Raw genomic sequence first — 18,709 nt, 5'->3', positions numbered from 1 at the left:
ACAATTTGTTCCTCGCTAAGGACCTTATGTGGTCATTTCATTCTAAATGACAGGTGGTAAGAGGATTTGGTTAATGAACTATTTGGCTGTGCTGTGTAGCAACCAGACTGGTGTGCCTGTTTTTTTATATATAAAATCCATACCTAAAAAAAAAACAAATCATGTTCTTTTGAGGTTTTAAGCCATCCAAATGTTTTCTGTCAATAGAAATACTTTGTCCTGCAAGGGTCTACAATAATACTATAACATTAGTATCAGTGTACATGTTCTTTCCAATTACTGAGGGTGCAATCTAGTGGAAAATTTTTCTGTGCAGTCTTCAGTGACAACAGGACCAGTACAAGTGCTCTACTGCTGACGTCAATGCAGCTTGCATGGAATTTCCATCTCATTTGTGCCCCGTGTTTTTAAAAAAATACTTTATTTAGAAACATACAAATCTGCAAGTATGCAAACAATGTAAATGTCTTCCATCATCAAATTTCAAAAAGGACAGGTAAAAGAAACTGGTATATCACCAATAAAGTCTGTTGGACACATGGTAAGATCTCTTGTTTTGCAATAGTCAATCTATGAATTTGATTGCAGTAATTAATGAATGGATGCCGTTCTATGAATGCTTGTATGTAATTTAAAAAACCCTCTCTGATATCTAATTTGTGCCCCATGTTGTAAAGAACTCTTTCTTTTAAGGTTTTATTTTTTAAAAGTGCAGTGCCTCAATCCAGACAGCAGCCTGCCACAGATCCACCTGCACATTCCAAGTCAAAATGTGTAACAAGCAGGGGAAAGTGCTTAACAACAAAAGGTTCCAATAGATCAGATAATCTAAGCCACATATTAAAAATAATACTGATCAGGCTGATCTGGGGAAAAGTTCAATTCTAGCCTCAAATGAAGTAACTCTGTCGACAAGGGAACCATCCCCAACTTTTCCCAAGCATGAATTCTGAGAGGCAAAACTACATACTATTCATTATCCGGTGCCTAGCTCCAGTGGTTTGATATCAGAGAACAACTGTAACACTCCCTGACACCTACGAACCAGCTTCTTAATAAAAGAAGAAGAGTTGGTTTTTATATGCCGACTTTCTCTACCACGTAAGGAAGAATCAAACTGGCTTACAAGCACCTTCCCTTCCCCAGCTGGCTTCATGTGTACGAGTGGGAAAACAAATCCAGTTCACTGCTCATGTGGAGGAGTCTGGAATCAAATCGGTTCTCCAGATCAGAATCCACTGTTCCAAACCACCACTCTTAACCGCTACACCACGCTCTACACAGTTTCCAATTCCAAGATCTGTGAAACTTCATTGCAGTATGTCTTCCTGCCATCTCCAAACAACAAGAAGAGAACCTGTTGGCCGTTTTAACCTACTAAAGTTTGAAGTGTGTAGTCTGTTAATACCTGTGCTGATTATAAACTGCTCCTGTCTCAATGGCAGTTGCACAAGGAAAATCCATTGGGTTACATAAATGGAGACACGTTTCAAGTCTTATATAAGAAAGGTGAATTGGAGTAATCAAAAGGTGGTACATCTATCTGGTTATCCAATGTACCTCTCAGCACAATGTCATGCATTGCACTACTATCCAATGCACCTTCTTTTGTGTGCTCTTCTTGCAAAACTGCTATTAAGATGGGTTAAATAAGGATCAGTTCATAGTCACCACAGGCCATTACTTTGCTGTGCAATGTGAATGTATGACAACAGAATCTATTAAATTTTATATATTTTGAAACACTTTTATGCCAACTTTCCACCTGATTAGGGTTGCCAAGGCAGATTTACAAATGTATACACCCCTTCTCATGGGCGCTCACAAAGTAAGATCATAACACAGCATAAAATCATTAAAATTAACAAACCATTAAAAACCCACTTGCTAGAATTCTTCTGGCTTGCATACAATGCATAGACCCAGATGTTAGAAGAAACATACATCCCATATTTTTATTTTCCTATATTTCTTGTGTGTTTTTTCTTGTGCAAGTGCTGTTAGGATCTAAGTACTTCAAATTAGGATTCAGTTGTAACTGTTAAATCCAACAAATGAATAGTTCCAGTTTATGGAACGGTAAAAAGTATTTTAATTATCCATTGACAGCATTTTGTTGTTTCTTTCAATTCCCAAATATCCATTACAAGAAATGTCACAATGCAATATCTTATGCCAACCATTGCCTAAACCAAGCTTTGGAATGAATGTATTGTTTGATGTGGGCATAATAGAAACTCTTCCATAATGGCAAGAAATCTTAGCAATATAGTACTCTTTCCCCTTTCACAGTTGAGCCACTGTTTAAAGGACAGCACATCTCTGCTGTGAACTTCTAAAAAGCCAGTTAAAGGGCTATGGGGAGGAATATGAGGCTTCACCATTTTGAAGGTGGAATTTAGCTCTGCCTATCTGCCCAGATTGGCTGCTGGAAGAGCATCCTCTTATGGATTGAGAGCCAGCTGAAAAATAGGAAGCAGAAAGTAGGAATAAATGGTCAGTTCTTACAATGGAGGGATGTGAGCAATGGGGTCCCTCAGGGATCTGTGTTGGGACCAGTTCTTTCCAACCTGTTCATCAGTGACCTGGACTTGGGGGTGAAAAGCGAGATGGCCAAGTTTGCAGATGGTATCAAATTATTTAGGGTTGTTAAAACAAAAAACAAACTGTGAAGAGCTCTAAAAGGATCTTTTCAAACTGGAGGAGTGGGCATTAAATTGGCAGATGCAATTCAGTGTGAGCAAGTGTAAAATAATGCATATTGGGGCAAAAAAATCCAAACTTCACATATACACTGATGGGATCTGTGCTAGCAGCAACAGAGAAAAGATATCTTGGGGTGGTAGTGGATAACTCGATGAAGATGTCAACCCAGTGTGCAGCTGCTGTGAAAAGGCAAATTCCATGCTGGCCATAATTAGACAAGAAAGAGAGAATAAAACTGCTTCTATCATATTGCTCTTGTACAAATCTATGATGAGACCATGCTTGGAATACTCTACAGTTCTGGTCACTACACCTAAAAAAGGATACTGCAGAGCTTGAAAAGGTGCAGAAAAAAGCAACTAAAATGATCATGGGCTAGAGCAGTTGCCCTATGAGGAGCGGTTGAAACGCTTAGGGTTGTTTAGCTTAGAAAGAAGGCGGTTAAGGGGAGACATGATAGAGGTCTCTAAAATGATGCATGGTGTAGAGAGAGTGGACAGGGAGAAACTTTTCTCCCTCTCTCATAATACTAGATTGCGGGGTCATCTGCTGAAACTGGAGGGTGAGAGATTCAAAACGTATAAAAGGAAGTATTTCTTCACACAATGCATAGTTAAATTGTGTAACTCCATGCCCCAGAATGTGGTGATGATTGGAAGGCTTTAAGAGGGGAGTGGACATGTTCATGGAGGATAAGGCTATCCATGGCTATGAGTCAAAAATAATACTAGACATGATGATACATACCTATTCTCTCCAGTATCAGAGGAGCATGCCTATTACATTAGGTGCTATGAAATGCAAGCAGGATGCTGCTGCAGTCATCTTGTTTGTGGGCTTCCTAGAGGCACCTGGTTGGCTACTATGTGAACAGACTGCTGTATTTGATGGGCCTTGGTCTGATCCAGCATGGCTTTGCTTATGTTCTTATGATGTTCCATCAACAGCCACCCTGCACTTGTTCGTTTGAGTTGGAGAAAAGGGGTTTTTCCTTTGCCTCAGAGGAGAAAGCCCTGGAATCCCCACAAGTCATACTCGGAAATTGTACAATGTCATGTGGAAGGTTTAAAAAAATACAGGGAAATGCTATATTCCATGGAGGGAGAAATCCCCATGGGAAAGCAGCCTAAGTTGCCAATAGCTGCTACATTACTGGAATGGACATAAGTCCCATGTGCTGCTCAGACATGAATGCAGTATGGATCCAAAATTTATAACTATTATAACATTAAATTGTGTAATGTTTTATTTTCTGTTTGACATTGTTAGACATGTTTCCATGGTGAAAAACCAGATAACATCTTCATGAAGGGCTTAATGATGGCAGCAGTACAGACTTAGAATTACTGTTGCAACTTTTTCTGGCTTTGGTTCTGCAGCCCGTTATAGTAAAGTGATCCCGCGAAGTGATGGTATCGCTTTACTCTGCTCTGGTTAGACCTCACCTAGAGTACTGTGTTCAGTTTTGGGCACAGCAATTTAAGAAAGATGTAGACAAGCTGGAACGTGTCCAGAGGAGGGCAACAAAGATGGTGAGGGGTCTGGAGTAGGGCTGTTGATTCGGTTTCGTCAGAACCGAAAAACAGCCGAATTTCCCGCAATTCAGCAGTTTTTCGGTTTGGACGAACCGAACTCAAAAAGGGGGGGAAACCGGGGAGCCAAATTCGCTGAGTTTGGGGTGTTCCCGAATAAATTCAGCGAATTCGGCCCCTTTAAACAGATCTGTGCCTTCCAGCTGGAAGGCGCAGATCTGTTCCCCCCCCCCCCGCGCGCCTCCAGGGAGCTTCCCTGGAGGCGTGCGGCGGGCCCTTTAAATAGATTTGTGCCTCCCGGCCGGGAGGCCCAGATCTATTTAAAGCCCCCCCCCCAGCCCTGCCGGGACTCCCGGCAGTGCTGGCGGGGGGCTGGCAAGCCCCTCTGCGCTGTCTGCGCAGACAGCACAGAGGGGCTTGCCAACCCCCCGCCAGCCCTGCCGGGAGTCCCGGCAGGGCTGGGGGGGCTTTAAATAGATCTGTGCCTCCAGGCCGGGAGGTGCAGATCTGTTTGAAGTCCCCCTGCGCGCCTCCAGGGAACTTCCCTGGAGGCGCGCAGCGGGCCCTTTAAATAGATCTGCGCCTCCCAGCCAGGAGGCACAGATCTATTTAAAGCCCCCCCCCAGCCCTGCCAGGACTCCCGGCAGGGCTGGCGGGGGGCTGGCAAGCCCCTCTGCACTGTCTGCGCAGACAGTGCAGAGGGTCTTGCCAGCCCCCCGCCAGCCCTGCCGGGAGTCCCGGCAGGGCTGGGGGGGGGTCTGGAAACCCTCTGCGCTGCCTGCGCAGACAGCACAGAGGGGCTTCTTTAAAGCCCCCCCCCCGCGTGCCTTCAGGGAATCCCCCTGAAGGCGCGCGGGGGGCGAATTTTCCCCCGAACTCCGGATCCCCCCAAATTTCCGGGGATCCGAAGCGGGGGAGTTCAGACTTCAGCACGGCCCGAATAAAAACGGGCCGAATTTTGCCGAAGCCTAACTATACCGATTTTTTTTTCAACAGCCCTAGTCTGGAGACCAAATCCTATGAGGAAAGGTTGAAGGAGGTAGGTATGTTTAGCCTGAAGAAAAGGCTGAGAGGTGATATGATAACCATCTTCAAGTACTTGAAGGGCTGTCATATAGCGGATGGTGCGGAGTGGTTTTCTGTTGCCCCAGAAGGTCGGACTAGAACCAACGGGTTGAAATTAAATCAAAAGAGTTTCTGTCTAGACATTAGGAAGAATTTTCTAACAGAGTGGCTCCTCAGTGGAACAGACTTCCTCAGGAGGTGGTAAACTCTCCTTCCCTGGAGGTTTTTAAGAAGAATCTAGATGGCCATCTGTCAGCAATGCTGATTCTATGACCTTAGACAGATCATGAGAGGGAGGGCACCTTGGCCATCTTCTGGGCATGGAGTATGGGTCATGGGGGGGGGCGATAGCTTGGAATGTCCTGCATTGTTCAGGGGGTTGGACTAGATGATCCTGGTGGTCCCTTCCAACTCTATGATTCGATGGAAGCACATTCAACCAAATATCACTGGTAGGGAAGGAAAAAAGTTGGTGGCAAGTGATTGAACAGCTGCAGTCACCAAGATTTTAGGTTTTTGCTTTAAATAGTTACTAGTAGAGGGAGCCAGCGTGGTGTGGTGGTTAAGAGTGGTGGAGTCTGATCTGGAGAACCGGGGAGGCTAATCTGGTAAATTGGATTTGTTTCCCCACTCCTACACACGAAACCAGCTGGGTGACCTTGGGCAAGTTACAGCTCTATTAAGAGCTCTCTCGGCCCCACTTACCTCACAGGGTGTCTGTTGTGGAGAGGGAAAGGGAAGGTGATTGTAAGCCGGTTTGAGTCTCCCTTAAGTGGTAGAGAAAGTCAGCATATAAAAACCAACTCTTCTTCTTCTTCTTCTTCTTCTTCTTCTAGTATATCAATATACCAATATAATTGTGTATTGCTATGTCAGTTACCTTGAAAAAGCACTCTGGTGGCATGTGGGGCGCACTAAGTGGACTGGGACAGGTGAAAAATGTGAGCAACTATCCGTAAGCCCCACTTCCAGTCCGCTGCAGCAGTGCAGCAATAGTGGGGCTTCCAAAGGTGGGACTTCCACCGTGTGGAAGTCTTCTGTGAGAGACAGAGTATATGAAGTTGTACTAACTTTTGCCTTCCATGATGAATAGATTCATCTTGAGAGGCATTGGCAGCAGGTTGGGAAAAGGACAGCAGTGTGATGCCTGCTTCCATAGAAGAAGGAATTGGATGGGGAAAAGGGGAAAAATATGATTTTTTTTCTAAATCCAGGCTGGAGGAGATAGCATCACAAAGTAAAACAAGGCATCTTCACTTTGGGAGTAAAAATAGGTCCAATTTCTAGAAGAAAACCATTAGGATCCGATCCCAAAGGCAAGCAGGCAGACAAAGTTGTGTCAGCCAAAAAGGTATTATTGTAAAGTCAGTTCTGTTATTAGGTATACAATTGTACATATTAGTAACTGTCACATATGGGAAGGGAACAAATAAATATAGTTGGACAATTGGTATTTTGTATATGCCTGCATCTAATGGAAATGGCCACTGCTTCTCTGCCTTTTAATAAGGGTGTAGCTGTCATGCTGTGAGCTGCAGTATGAATTTTAAATTCAGTCCAAGGCGCAAATTGGCCACAATTTTTTCTTATGGGGAAATGCCCTGTAACTACAATGTAGTGGGGGGGGGGAAAGGTAAAGGTCCCCTGTGCCAGCACCGGGTCATTCCTGACCCCTAGGGTGACGACACATCCCGACGTTTTCTAGGCGGACTTTGTCCTCGGAAGGATGGAAGGCTGAGTCAACCTTGAGCCGGCTACCTGAAACCGACTTCTGTCAGGATCGAGCTCAGGTCGTGAGCAGAGCTTGGACTGCAGTACTGCAGCTTACCACTGCGCCACGGGGCTCTGTCTGTAGTAAGGACTTCAATTTGACTAGGTCTGTGTAGTATAATAGTTGATTCGGGGCTATGTAATATGTGTAAAAATGTCTATCAAAAAAACAAAGGTGGCTTTGGATAGGACATAACAAATTGTCAACAACGTGACAGCCATATACAGCAACTGTTCATACAAATCAACTAACTATATGCAGGAATACAAGTAATCATTATATATAATTCTGAACAGTAGCATCAGAGTGTGGATGTACAGATAGGGGGTATTTTGCTACAAACCTGAGGGAAACCCCAGGTATGCCAAAATATGAAATGTATAAACAATACATTTTGGGTTAAGAAAACCCTAAAATCATAGCAGCAATCCCTGCTTCTTTAAGAAAAGAATGCCATTGAAATCCTCAAAGACTACATCGTGACACAGCACCAGCCATTTTGGGGGTTGCTAGGCAACTTCCAACCAACATTGCCGAGGGTTCCATGCCTTGGTTAGTGTCAGCACAGTGGAAGGGGGAAAGAGAAAAAGACTTTAAAAAGGTAGACGATACGAAGAAGAGAAAGGAAAGCTGGAGGGGGGCAGCTGCAAAAAAAGGTGAAAAGGGAAAGCTGAAGATGGTGGGTGAACAGAAAAAGGTGGATGAGTGAAGGCCGAGGCTGCCAAGGGGAGAAACATAAAAGGTAAAATAGGTATGTGGATGGGAGAGAAGGCAAGGGGGAAGTCTGCAGGCACTGCCAAAGACAGGCAAAGGAGAAAAGTAAGGGGGGAAGACTAGGGAAATTAGACCTCCCCTCCCCCCTCCAAAAGTTCTCATGGGTTTTCTGCTTGTGCTCTTTAAATTTTAGAAGAGCAGCGTTAGGAATCCTGAGCTGAAAACCAGAACTCTAGCAACCAAGGTTTTTCAATTATCGCAAGAACATATGAAGCATATACAAACTGTGGATAAGTCATGGAGTGATTGATCTGAACCTCCCTTGCAATGGCTGCAAAATAATGTCATGTTGTAAACTTCATGATGAAACACATTAATGGTGAAATGCACAATATTTTCCTCAACTTTCTTTTACCCTTGCATCAACTCTGTAAGTGACATCATTCTTCCTGCGTGGGCAGGGTGAAGATTTCAAGAGCAAGGAGTGTGCTATAATGTTAATAACATATATATATATATATATATATATATATATATATATTATAACTTTACAAACCTTTCCATAGTGATTTCATTGCTGTTCCAGCTTTTGCTCAGCCAACACCAACAACCTACCACCAACAGCTGCTACCAGCTCTGGTTCTTCTGTGGAATCTTGACATTTAAACCAGCCAACCATGGCGAAACTGTAATTTGATAGCCTAGGGTGCCAAGTTCCCTACACTATAAAACATTATTAGTGAGACACAATGTATTTGTAAACCTGTGATTGAAATAATGTGTGTAATTCTCATGCAAGGAGTATCTATATGGGCACAAGAGAAAGGTGTGCAATGCAGCTGGAGCTGTTTTATTTCTTGCTACCATCAGCCTGTAAACAAGTAGTTCATAAGTTGTTTCTGTGGAATATGTTCTCCAGTTAATAAGGAAAACTGGAGCAAAGTTAAGCAATAGTTTCAATGGAAAGATGATAAACATATGGTTAATTTTCCCATTGAAATTGATGGGGCTTTAAAGTATTTAGCTTGACTGGGCCTTTAATTGTCAGGATTATTCTTTTGGGGTTGGAATTGCAAGTAGCTATGTTGGTTCATTACCCAGAACAATCTTTATAAGGACCAACCAACAAAGCACAAAGTAGTAAGCAAGCTTTCAAGTTCAACATAACTTCTGACAGGATTAGCCGAAGTGGAGGGGCGGGAGAAGAAAGACTTTATTGGATGTGATGGGTAAACCCTAGTCTGCAGATTATAACAGTTTTAAGATGGCACAGAGGAAGTGTTGTGCAAGTTTAATTAGCTTATTAGACCATGCTAGGTTTAACAAAGCTCTCTGGTTGTACCGGAGTCTACTGGGGCAAAGATGCAACAGCTGTTATCGCTGTGAATATATAAAAGCCAGCAATAATTTGCATCTGTCTCCACCACAAATCAGAACATATGGCTTCCTTGAATAGCAGACATCAAAAACAGAGGGAAAGAACGTTGCAGGAACAATTCATAAAGAGTCAACAGAAGCCCAGCTGGGTAATATTATCTGTGGCTGGAGGGCACGTTTTCCTCTATATGCCCTTCCATTGTCGTCTTCCTCCAGTTCTAGGGTTACTCCTCTTGGACAGTTTAATACACTAGTCTCCAAAATAGACATAAATTGCAGGCTACACAAGAAGAGAACCCCTATGCAATTTCATCTTGGACCTTTATTTATTATTTTGGCTCATTTACATACATCCCTCCCTGTGTGCTCAAGACAATAATCAAGTTATTGTTCAGAGTAGTTGATTTTCAAGGTTTGTTTGCAGGGAAAACCCTGAGATTTCTTGAAAGTGTATCAGTGATTCTTCTATCAGTAATGACAGACAAGCATCTCTGAAAAATATAACAAGAGCCCAGTGGCGCCTTAAAGAATAACAATATTTATTTCAGCTTTCATGAGTCACAGCTCATTTCTTCAGATACGTGAAGGCAAAAATCATACTGAGAATTCTTCCTATGGGGAAGATTATGGGGGAGGGGGTTGAGCCAGAGAGAAATAGTATGAGTTTTGTCAAGAATCTTTCAAGTAGAAATTTCAGATATCTGACAAAGAGAGCTTTGACTGTTCATGTTTAAGCTACTACTGGACACAAATCTTGCTCTTTTACTGCAGACCAGCATGGTTACCCATCAGTAAACATAAAGGATGAGAGAGGTAAGATGTTCAAACAGATAAGCAAAGTGATGAAATATGATGCATAGTTTCTGTGGATAATTGGTACAAGGTATTGTCTGATAAAATATGTTAAGAACAGCCAATTGAAATGTCTAAAAATTGGGTCCTGTAGAGCTATTAGAGATTGTAGTGTGTAAGGAAATCCAAGTTTCTGTTTAAGCCATGACGACATGTAGTATTTAATTTCTTGATGAGTTCTAATTCAGCATTATCACAAGTTGGCATCTAAGTTGGTTGTGGGGTTTGGTTTCTGGGTTTGTATCCCTGTTGGGTGATTTATGGTTGTGGGTGAGAAGCTGTTTTGAGTTGGGGGAGGGGTGCCTGTGAACAAGGAAAGACCTGCCATCCAAAGGTTTTGAAAGAGAAATATCCCTGTCCAGGAGAGGCTGTAAGTCACTGATGATGTGTTGAAGTAGCTTAAGTTGTGGGCTTTACAAGATAACCAGTAGTTTTCTGTGTTACCTCCTTTGTGAATGCCTTATAGCAGGCTGTCTTTGAGTTTGACTTTGTTGATCTGCTGACTTTGTTGATCTACTCCTTTTCTAGGCAGGTATTTTAATTTTAAAAAATGCTTTTTGTAAATTCTCTAGGTGAGAGTCCCTGTGTAAGAGATTCAAACAAATTTGATTGTAGCACAGTGCTTGACTGTAAACTATAGATTGCTTTATGTGTTCAAGATGGTAGCTGGAAGCCTGCAGCTGTGTTTGATGGTCAGTAGTTTTTTGATAAGGTGATGCTCATGTGTCCATTGCACAGTTTCATGTTGGTGTCCAGGAAATGTACTTCATGAATGGATTGTCCACGATGAGGTTGATTTTGGGTGCTGATGGAATCTCTTGAAAGCTTCCTTCTCATGTGTCCAGATGATGAAAATATCAATAAATCTTAGGTACAGGGCAGGAGTTAGTGGACAGGAGCTGAGGAAGCATTCCTCTAAGTCAGCCATGAAAATGTTTGTATATTGTGATGCTGGGCTGGTGCCCATATCAGTGCCATGAATCTGAAGATATAAATAAATTCAAAGTAGTCATGGGTGAGAACAAATAAGCGAAGTTCCGTACCCTGGTTCGCTGTGGTATTATCTGAGATAATGTTATGTATGCCAATAAAGGTCTTGAATTGAATTGAATTGAGATAATGTTCCTGATGGCTTGTAGCCCATCTCTGTGGGGGATGAACACATGAAGCTGCCTTATACTGAATCAGACCGTTGGTCCATCAAAGTCAGTATTGCCTACTCAGTCCAGTAGCGGCTCTCCAGGATTTCAGGCAGAGGTCTTTCACATCAGCTACTTGCCTAGTCCCTTTAACTTGTGATGCTAGTGATTGAACCTGGGACCTTCTGCATGCCAAGCAGATGCTCTTCCACTGAGCCACAGCCCTCCCTGATGTTGGTATTTAGAGACTCAACATCCATGGTTGCTAAGATGGTGTTTTCCAGGAACCTGTCAATGTATTGTAGTTTCCTCAGGAAGTCAGTTGTGCCTCATTAGTAACTGAGGGTGCTGATGGCATAAGATCTGAGGATGGAGTCTATATAGCCAGATACCCCCATAGAGATAGTGCCAATACCTCAGACAATGGGGTGTTCTGGGTTACCAGGTTTGTGTATCTTGGCTGGCTTCTCTGAAACACGGCTTCCTTTCTCAGCAATATTCTGTTGCAATAGGTGCCCTCAGGAACAGTGAGACCAGTACCCTATGTGATGAAATGCCTTGCGCCCCAGAATTTATGTCAAAGAACTGAGTTTGCACTCTGTATATGCTCAGAGAGTGCTAAGCATCTTTTACAGGCTAACAGGTACACAATGGAAAGGGGTGGATATGACTCATCTCCCAGCATCAGAACCATCCAGCGCCATAATTATGCAGATTACCCTCGCCTGTGAAGAACAAAGGATTGAAAACTCATATCCAAGCCACAGAGGGGAGAGAAGGCAGCATGGGATAGCCCAATCTCATCAGATCTCAGAAGCTAAGCAGGATTGGTACTTGGATGGGAGACTGCTGAGGAAGGCAACAGCAAACCACCTCTGCTTCTCCCTTGCCTTGAAAGCCGGTTGTTGGGGTTGCCATAAGTCAGCTGCGACTTGATGGCACTTTAAACACACAAGCCACAGAGCTTGGGAGACCAAGTAGGAAAGAACAGATCTTCCTCTCGGGACATGGAAAGAAAGATGACACAAAAGGGGTGGGCATGTAAAAGATTATAAAACCCTTGTCTGTGAGGAAGAAACTCAGGTCTTTTATGCATGGCTTTTTCGCTCGCCATCACCCCTCCGATGACTTTGGGTCTTTATTTGGATTATGCATGTCGTTTGCAACCATCAGAGGTCTTGCTCTCCCCCTGTGTTTCCCTGCATTTTGTCCACATTTTCAAATTTGAGATAAAACAGGTCCCTCAAAATATGGGCAAAACGAGGAGAAATGCAGAGGGGGGGGGGGAGCAAGGCGACCTCTGACGTTGCAAACGGCATTCATAATCCAAAGACCCGAAGTCATCAGAGGGGTGATGGTGAGTGAAACAGCCATGCATAAAAGATCTTAGCCATTCTTGTCTTCTTATAGAATAGAATCATAGAATCATAGAGTTGGAAGGGACCACCAGGGTCATCAAGTCCAACCCCCCCTGCACAATGCAGGAAATTCACAACTACCTTCCCTCTTTATGGGGAGGTATCTCATACCAGAACTCCATGACCATGTGTCCCTGAACAAAGGGGAGAAACTCCACATTATGAAATTAAAGTAAAGGATGTTTTCTGAAACTTGCAACTTCAAAAATATATGGCCTATCCTTATTCTAACCATTGTTGGAGATAAAATCTAGGATCAGGGTCAGAGGGTTGCAGTTATATCACTTTTTATTTAGATTTGTCTCGTTCCATTATGATTTCAAAATACTGTGTATTATTATTTCTTTATTAAATTACTTAACATTTTCAACATTGGTAGACTGATATCTCTGCCCACACTGAGCCTATTCAGCCATGTTTATAAAAAAAGGGGGTAGGGGGCAGCAATCAGTCCCTTCATTCCCTTTAGTGCACTAGTGCATTTGTTTGTCCCTGCATTAGCTGATGCAAGCAAAATGGGAAATGCAAAACCAAAGTGGAGCCTTTAACCAGCAACGCAACTAAGGCCATTTATGCTTGGTAATTAGCAGCACGTTCCAGGCTGAAGTGCCCCACTTTCATGCTGAACCGTCATTCAGGAAGTGACTGCGAAGACGGCGCATAACTGCTTCGCATTTCTTAAGAGCCCCTTTAACGTGACCTTTTGTGTTTGCTCCGCCCTCGCCTTGAAGAATCCCCTCAAGGAGGCTATGCAAACAGAGGTTGCTAATGGAAGGAATGACGGAGCACGAGAGTGGGGGGTGGGATTTCTCCTTTTGCATTGGGACCGTGAATAAGCACTTTAAAAAAGAGTGTTGAGCGAGCATCAAAATTGACCCTGCATAAATGGCCTAAGAGTGCTGAGTCATTCAGCAGGAGATACTCTTAATGACTAGTTGATGGCAGCTCAAGGGAAGTAGTTTATACAAGGAGTAAGGAAGAGAGGGACCTCACCTGGTGAAGATCTGGAACGGCCACTGAACTTCCAAGCTCCTGCATTGGTAGAAACAGGGATTGCGAGACCGTTTCCCCACATATTGCATTAACTATGTGCAACCAAGAACATTCCCAAGAATCCTTTGCAATGTTCTTGGGTTCCTTGGCAGACAAGATGGTGTGGAAGTGTTTCTAATTCAGAAGATCGTTTCCCCCCAAGATGTGTATTCCCAGGATTCTTTCCTTCTATATATATGGCCAGATCCTTCTTGACTCATGATAAATTATTTGATTTTAACTATGATTTTATCTTCACTGACATTAAAGAATACATTCTGCTCAAATATAGGGGTCACAAATATTTCCATTGATGTTAACAAAGAGCAAGGAGAATTGTACTAAACTCACTGCTTAGTATGTCATTTGTTTAACACTAATGTAACCTTAGTAGAGGCAAACCAAAAACAAGAGTTTGAATGCAATCAGCCTTATTCTTTGTACTGACAAGCCTGATATCCCTGTAGCAGCCTTGCTGGGGAAATGGGGAGGCAGGGGGGAGACTATAAAAGCAACTCTCATCATTCAGGTTTTTAAGAAACTGATGAGAGGGGAGGTTGCAGTCAGTTCTTGCTTTTTTCCTGTAGCTCTTCTACCCATTTTTGAGTAGGGGTAAAAACAGCTGGAGAAAGTGGTGTCTGTGCTAATTCCTCTGGCATTCCTCTCCCTTCTTGCCCCTCCCGAGATGTATAACCCCAAAGATCACAAAAGCTTGAGTTTGCCTCCAACATAGCTGTTTATACAAACACACCCATTCCTCAAGCTCTTTTAAAAGCCATAAATTGGTATCACAGAATACAAGCATACTTCCAGAGATATTGTGGGTTCGATTCCAGACCGCTGCAACGAAGCGAATATTGCAATAAAGTGAGTCACATGAATTTTTTGGTTTCCCAGTGCATATAAAAGTTATGTTTACACTATACTGTAGTGGCCTATTAAGTGTCCAATACCATTATGTCTTTTAAAAAATGTACTGTAGTAATAATGAAAAAGTTTGAAATATTGCAAAAATTACCAAAATGTGACACAGAGACACGAAGTGAGCACATGCTGTTGGGAAAATGGCACGAGTAGACTTGCTCAAAAACACAATATCTGCAAAGCACAATAAAGCAAAACTTAATGAAACGGTGTATGCCTGTAATAAAAGTAAACCCATTATGGGAATTTATTGTCATCCAACTGAAGTGTAATAGCACAGCTATCTTTAATGAGGCTGCATTTAATGTTGGTCGGGGGGAGGTGTTTTGGTTAAACTTGTATTCAAAATATCCCCCTTCTCCTAACGTTTGTTTGGTGATGAGGTTCTGATTCTGATTTCAGGAGGGCAATGAAGTGCTGAATAGAAGTAATGTTTGTGAAATTTGTCCTAACATAGCAGACTGTTTCTGATTAACATAGTGCATGTCCATATGTTAATATTCTGGATGAGTTATTCCTTGGCCCTTGAAATATATGAATCCTATTGAAACCACAATGATGACAAACATGTTCATGCAATTTTATTTTATCTGCATCTCCAGTTAAAAGGATCAGGCAGTAGTAGGCAATACTGAGTAGATACTACTGAATTTGGTGGACCAATGCACTGACAAGGCAGCTTCATGTGTTCGTGTGTAACTTTAGTTGCTCACAATTAGTCCTGTGTATCAATTATTTGCCTAGATGAGGATGGATATTCCCTTCTGTATCCACAGGAGCATCTGTCCAGTTCAGTAGAGCAAACAAACATTGTGATGAGAATGTTCATGCAGATGTGTAGCTTAGTATAGCTTTCATAAACAAATCTCTCTTGCTGCATTTTATATCCATTTCAAGATATCATTCAAGGCATTGGGATGTCTGTAATGTAGATACTATTTTGTCATACAGAAGGTACCCATCCCTCTAGGAAGATGTCCATGGAGCTGCATGCCACCCGTCTGATGCCACAGTCTCTCCATGACCTAAATCCTGGAAGAGATATGCATGCTGGCATGGGGCATGTTCCTGGGGCATTCCCAGGGACAGAGCTGACGGTAGTCAGCTTCCAAAGCCCCTCCAGCCCGAGAACTCCCCCTCCAGCAACAGCATTGCTGTGTCAGAGGGGAATGCCCCATTTTCTTTTAAAACCTTTAAAAAAGGCTTTTTGAAGCCTTGCAGCAGCTGGGGAACCTCTTTGGAGGTGCTGTGGCACCTCGGTGCCTTGGTGACGTTGTCCCTGGCCGCTGCAAGGCTCAGGTATGAGCTGTTGGTTTTCAAAATTATTTGAATTTCTCTGTGAACTTGACTCCAGTATTTCTTCACAATCTTACAAGACCACTAGGTATGAAAGAAGGTTCTTTCAGTCTCTTTACACTTCCAACAGTATCCACTGTTATCCTTATTTATCTTTTGAATGTCTTTAGGTGTGATATGCCAATGGAAGAACATTTTATAACAGTTTTCTCTGAGGGCTTGGCAGGCTGTGAACTTAGTCATCTTGGTCCATAATGTCTCCCGTTGTTGAATAGGGATCTCCTCCCCAAAGTTCTGCATCCATTTTCTCATACAGAGTTTAACGTGTTCTAACTCAGTGTCATATTTAAGTAAGAGTTTATAAATCCTTTCTAACAAATGATCACTATATTTTTCAATCGTAAATTCAAATTCTGTCATTTCTCTAGGCACCCCAGAGGGAAGACAATCTTTTTTTAGTCTAGAAACGAGTTGACAATATGTTAACCGTCTTATATTTTTATTTTCTTCTTTAATCATTTGCCAAGTCTTAACTTCTCCTTGTGCATTAATCATATAATTATAAATAATATAGTCTACTTGCTTTCTTTGTGGTCTGTCATAATATGCTTCAATCTGAGACATCAATAAGGATGGTGAGGGACTGAGTCTCTTTTTATTTCCCCCCCTATATTTTTAATAGACTTCCATTAATGATATGTTCTGAGTCCAGGCGCGATAGAGTTCTTGATGTCATTTTCTTCCATAAATAATAATGCAAACCTTCTTTAATATTTGCTTTTTCCAGTTTCATTAATGGGTTCTTGATCCAATCAGTTATCCATACTAATCCTGCTGCATGATAATACAGTGTAATATTTGGTAGCACCAGAACACCTCTTTTTTCTTATCTTGTAAAATTTTGAATCTAAACCTCGGTTTCTTGCCATTCCATACAAACTTGTTTAGTCACTGTTGCCAATTATTGAGTGTCTTCGCTTCCAAGTATATTAGCCGCGTCTGAAATAAAAAATTAAGTTTTGGCAAAACGTTCATCTTTATTGTGGAAATCCTGCCCAACCATGAAATCTTAAATTGTGCCCATCTCTCTAGGTCTTTTTCTTTCCCCCCGCTATGTAGCCTTATAGTTATCTTTAAACAAGGTCTTGTTCTGTCCTGAAATCTTTATTCCCAAATATTTTATTGCACCTTCATCCTGCAATTTCTTTAATTTCATCTTCCTCTTTTTTGGGAGATATTTTAGAAATACTTTGTCCAAATTTTCTATTTGTTTTTTCTTTTCCTTCTGAAATAACATTTATTTAAACCTGAGTACGTATGAAAGTCCCTTATGCCACAAGAACGCAGGCTCCACCAACTGCTTTGATTTTCTCTTCTGCTTTCCGGCTGAAGAACTTTGCTTTCACAATTACAGGATGTTTAGGCAGTTTCCCCTTGCCCAGGACTTTGTAATAACCTGAGCGGACCACATCAGTCACAGGTGCTAATCCAGCCTGATTTTTGGTGTAATTGAGCCTTGTCTGCTCACTGACAAGCGTCCAGAGTTTATCTAGATAGTCTGTAGGGCAGAAGTGCTGGTTCTTCAAGTGGTAGTGTCTCATACCAACTTTCCCAAAATAACCAGGATGATATTTGCCGAAATTAATTCTGTGGTGATGCATGCCTCCAGCGTTACCACATCCTCCAGGATGCTTCCTGGGCTTGCCAATGCGACCATGTCCACGGCTGACATGACCCCTCAGTTTCCTGGTTTTCCTCAGTCTGGAAGGCATCTTGCCCAGGCGGAAAAGAAAGAGAACCCAAATTTTCCAATTATGTCCATTAGATAACCTATCGAATCTTGCGGATTTTGAATGGGTAAGTCCACATCAGCTGCATAATTCTTCATTTTAAATCCTTCTCCACTCACCCTTAGTCCTTGGATTCTATGGTCCTTCCTTATTTTATTTGCCAAAACTTCCAATGCCAGGTCAAAAAGTAATGGTGACAGAGGGCAACCTTGTTTAGTCCCCTTATTGATATGAAACCAATCGGTTAGTTTCCCACTAATCAAGTTTCTTGCTTCCTGTTTAGAATAGATGCTCTGTGTCCATTTTAAAAACCTCTCTCCACAGCTCAAGTTTTCCAATACTTTTTGCAGAAAACTCCAAGAAACATTATCAAATACTTTTTCAGCATCCAGAAAAATAAAGGCAGTTTTCTTCTCTTCTTTCCTCACATATTCCAGAGCATTTGTTATAAAACGCACATTGTCTTTCATTTGTCTTTTTGGTACAGCTCCTGTTTGATCCGAGGGTATAACTTTATCAATGCATTTCTTAAGCCTCTCGGCCATGATGGCAGCAAAAAAATTATAATCCACATTCAGAAGTGAAATGGGTTTGTATAATTGTGGCAGTGTTACGTCATTGTCCTCTTTATATATCAGTGAGATATCTGCTTCCTGCCAAGATGTTGGGATCTGTCCATCTTTAGTTATATCATTCATAACTTTTTGTAAATTCGAAGCTATTTGCTCTTCAAAACATTTATAATACCTGGCAATTACCCTATCCAGGCCAGGTGCTTTCTCTACACTAAGTTTTTTTTTTAATTGCTTGTGTAATTTCTTGCATAATTTCTTGATTTGATTCAAAATCTCTCTATCTTCTGTTGTAAGATTTTCCATTTGATTTTCATTAATATATTGCTCCAATCGTTCATTGAGCTTTGTGGAATCTTTATACAGTTCTGAGAAAAATTCTACAAATTGCTCTTTTATATCCTGTTCCATATGGCTGATTTGACCATTTTTATTCACACCCATTATAGTTTTCCTTTGTTGTTCTCTTCTCAGACAGTATGCTAGAAACCTTGTTTGTTGGTATGTTCAAAATACCTCTG

The 18,709-nt window shown here is 41.9% G+C and overlaps 2 protein-coding genes across 2 annotated transcripts in view; one reads left to right on the top strand and one right to left on the bottom strand.

The window, feature by feature from the left end:
- Positions 1 to 18,709, top strand: part of GRK7 (G protein-coupled receptor kinase 7) — a 53,046-nt gene that overhangs the window by 2,868 nt on the left and 31,469 nt on the right. The window lies entirely within an intron of this gene.
- LOC130477390 (60S ribosomal protein L27a-like) lies at positions 17,113 to 17,619 on the bottom strand. Its single transcript, XM_056849327.1, has one exon. It carries the CDS (start codon positions 17,596 to 17,598, stop codon positions 17,155 to 17,157), a length of 444 nt encoding a protein of 147 aa, XP_056705305.1. The 5' UTR covers positions 17,599 to 17,619; the 3' UTR covers positions 17,113 to 17,154.

The sequence above is a fragment of the Euleptes europaea genome, chromosome 5 (genome assembly GCF_029931775.1).
Source record: "Euleptes europaea isolate rEulEur1 chromosome 5, rEulEur1.hap1, whole genome shotgun sequence".
Taxonomy (NCBI): domain Eukaryota; kingdom Metazoa; phylum Chordata; class Lepidosauria; order Squamata; family Sphaerodactylidae; genus Euleptes; species Euleptes europaea.
This window is presented reverse-complemented; position numbering and strand designations above follow the sequence as displayed.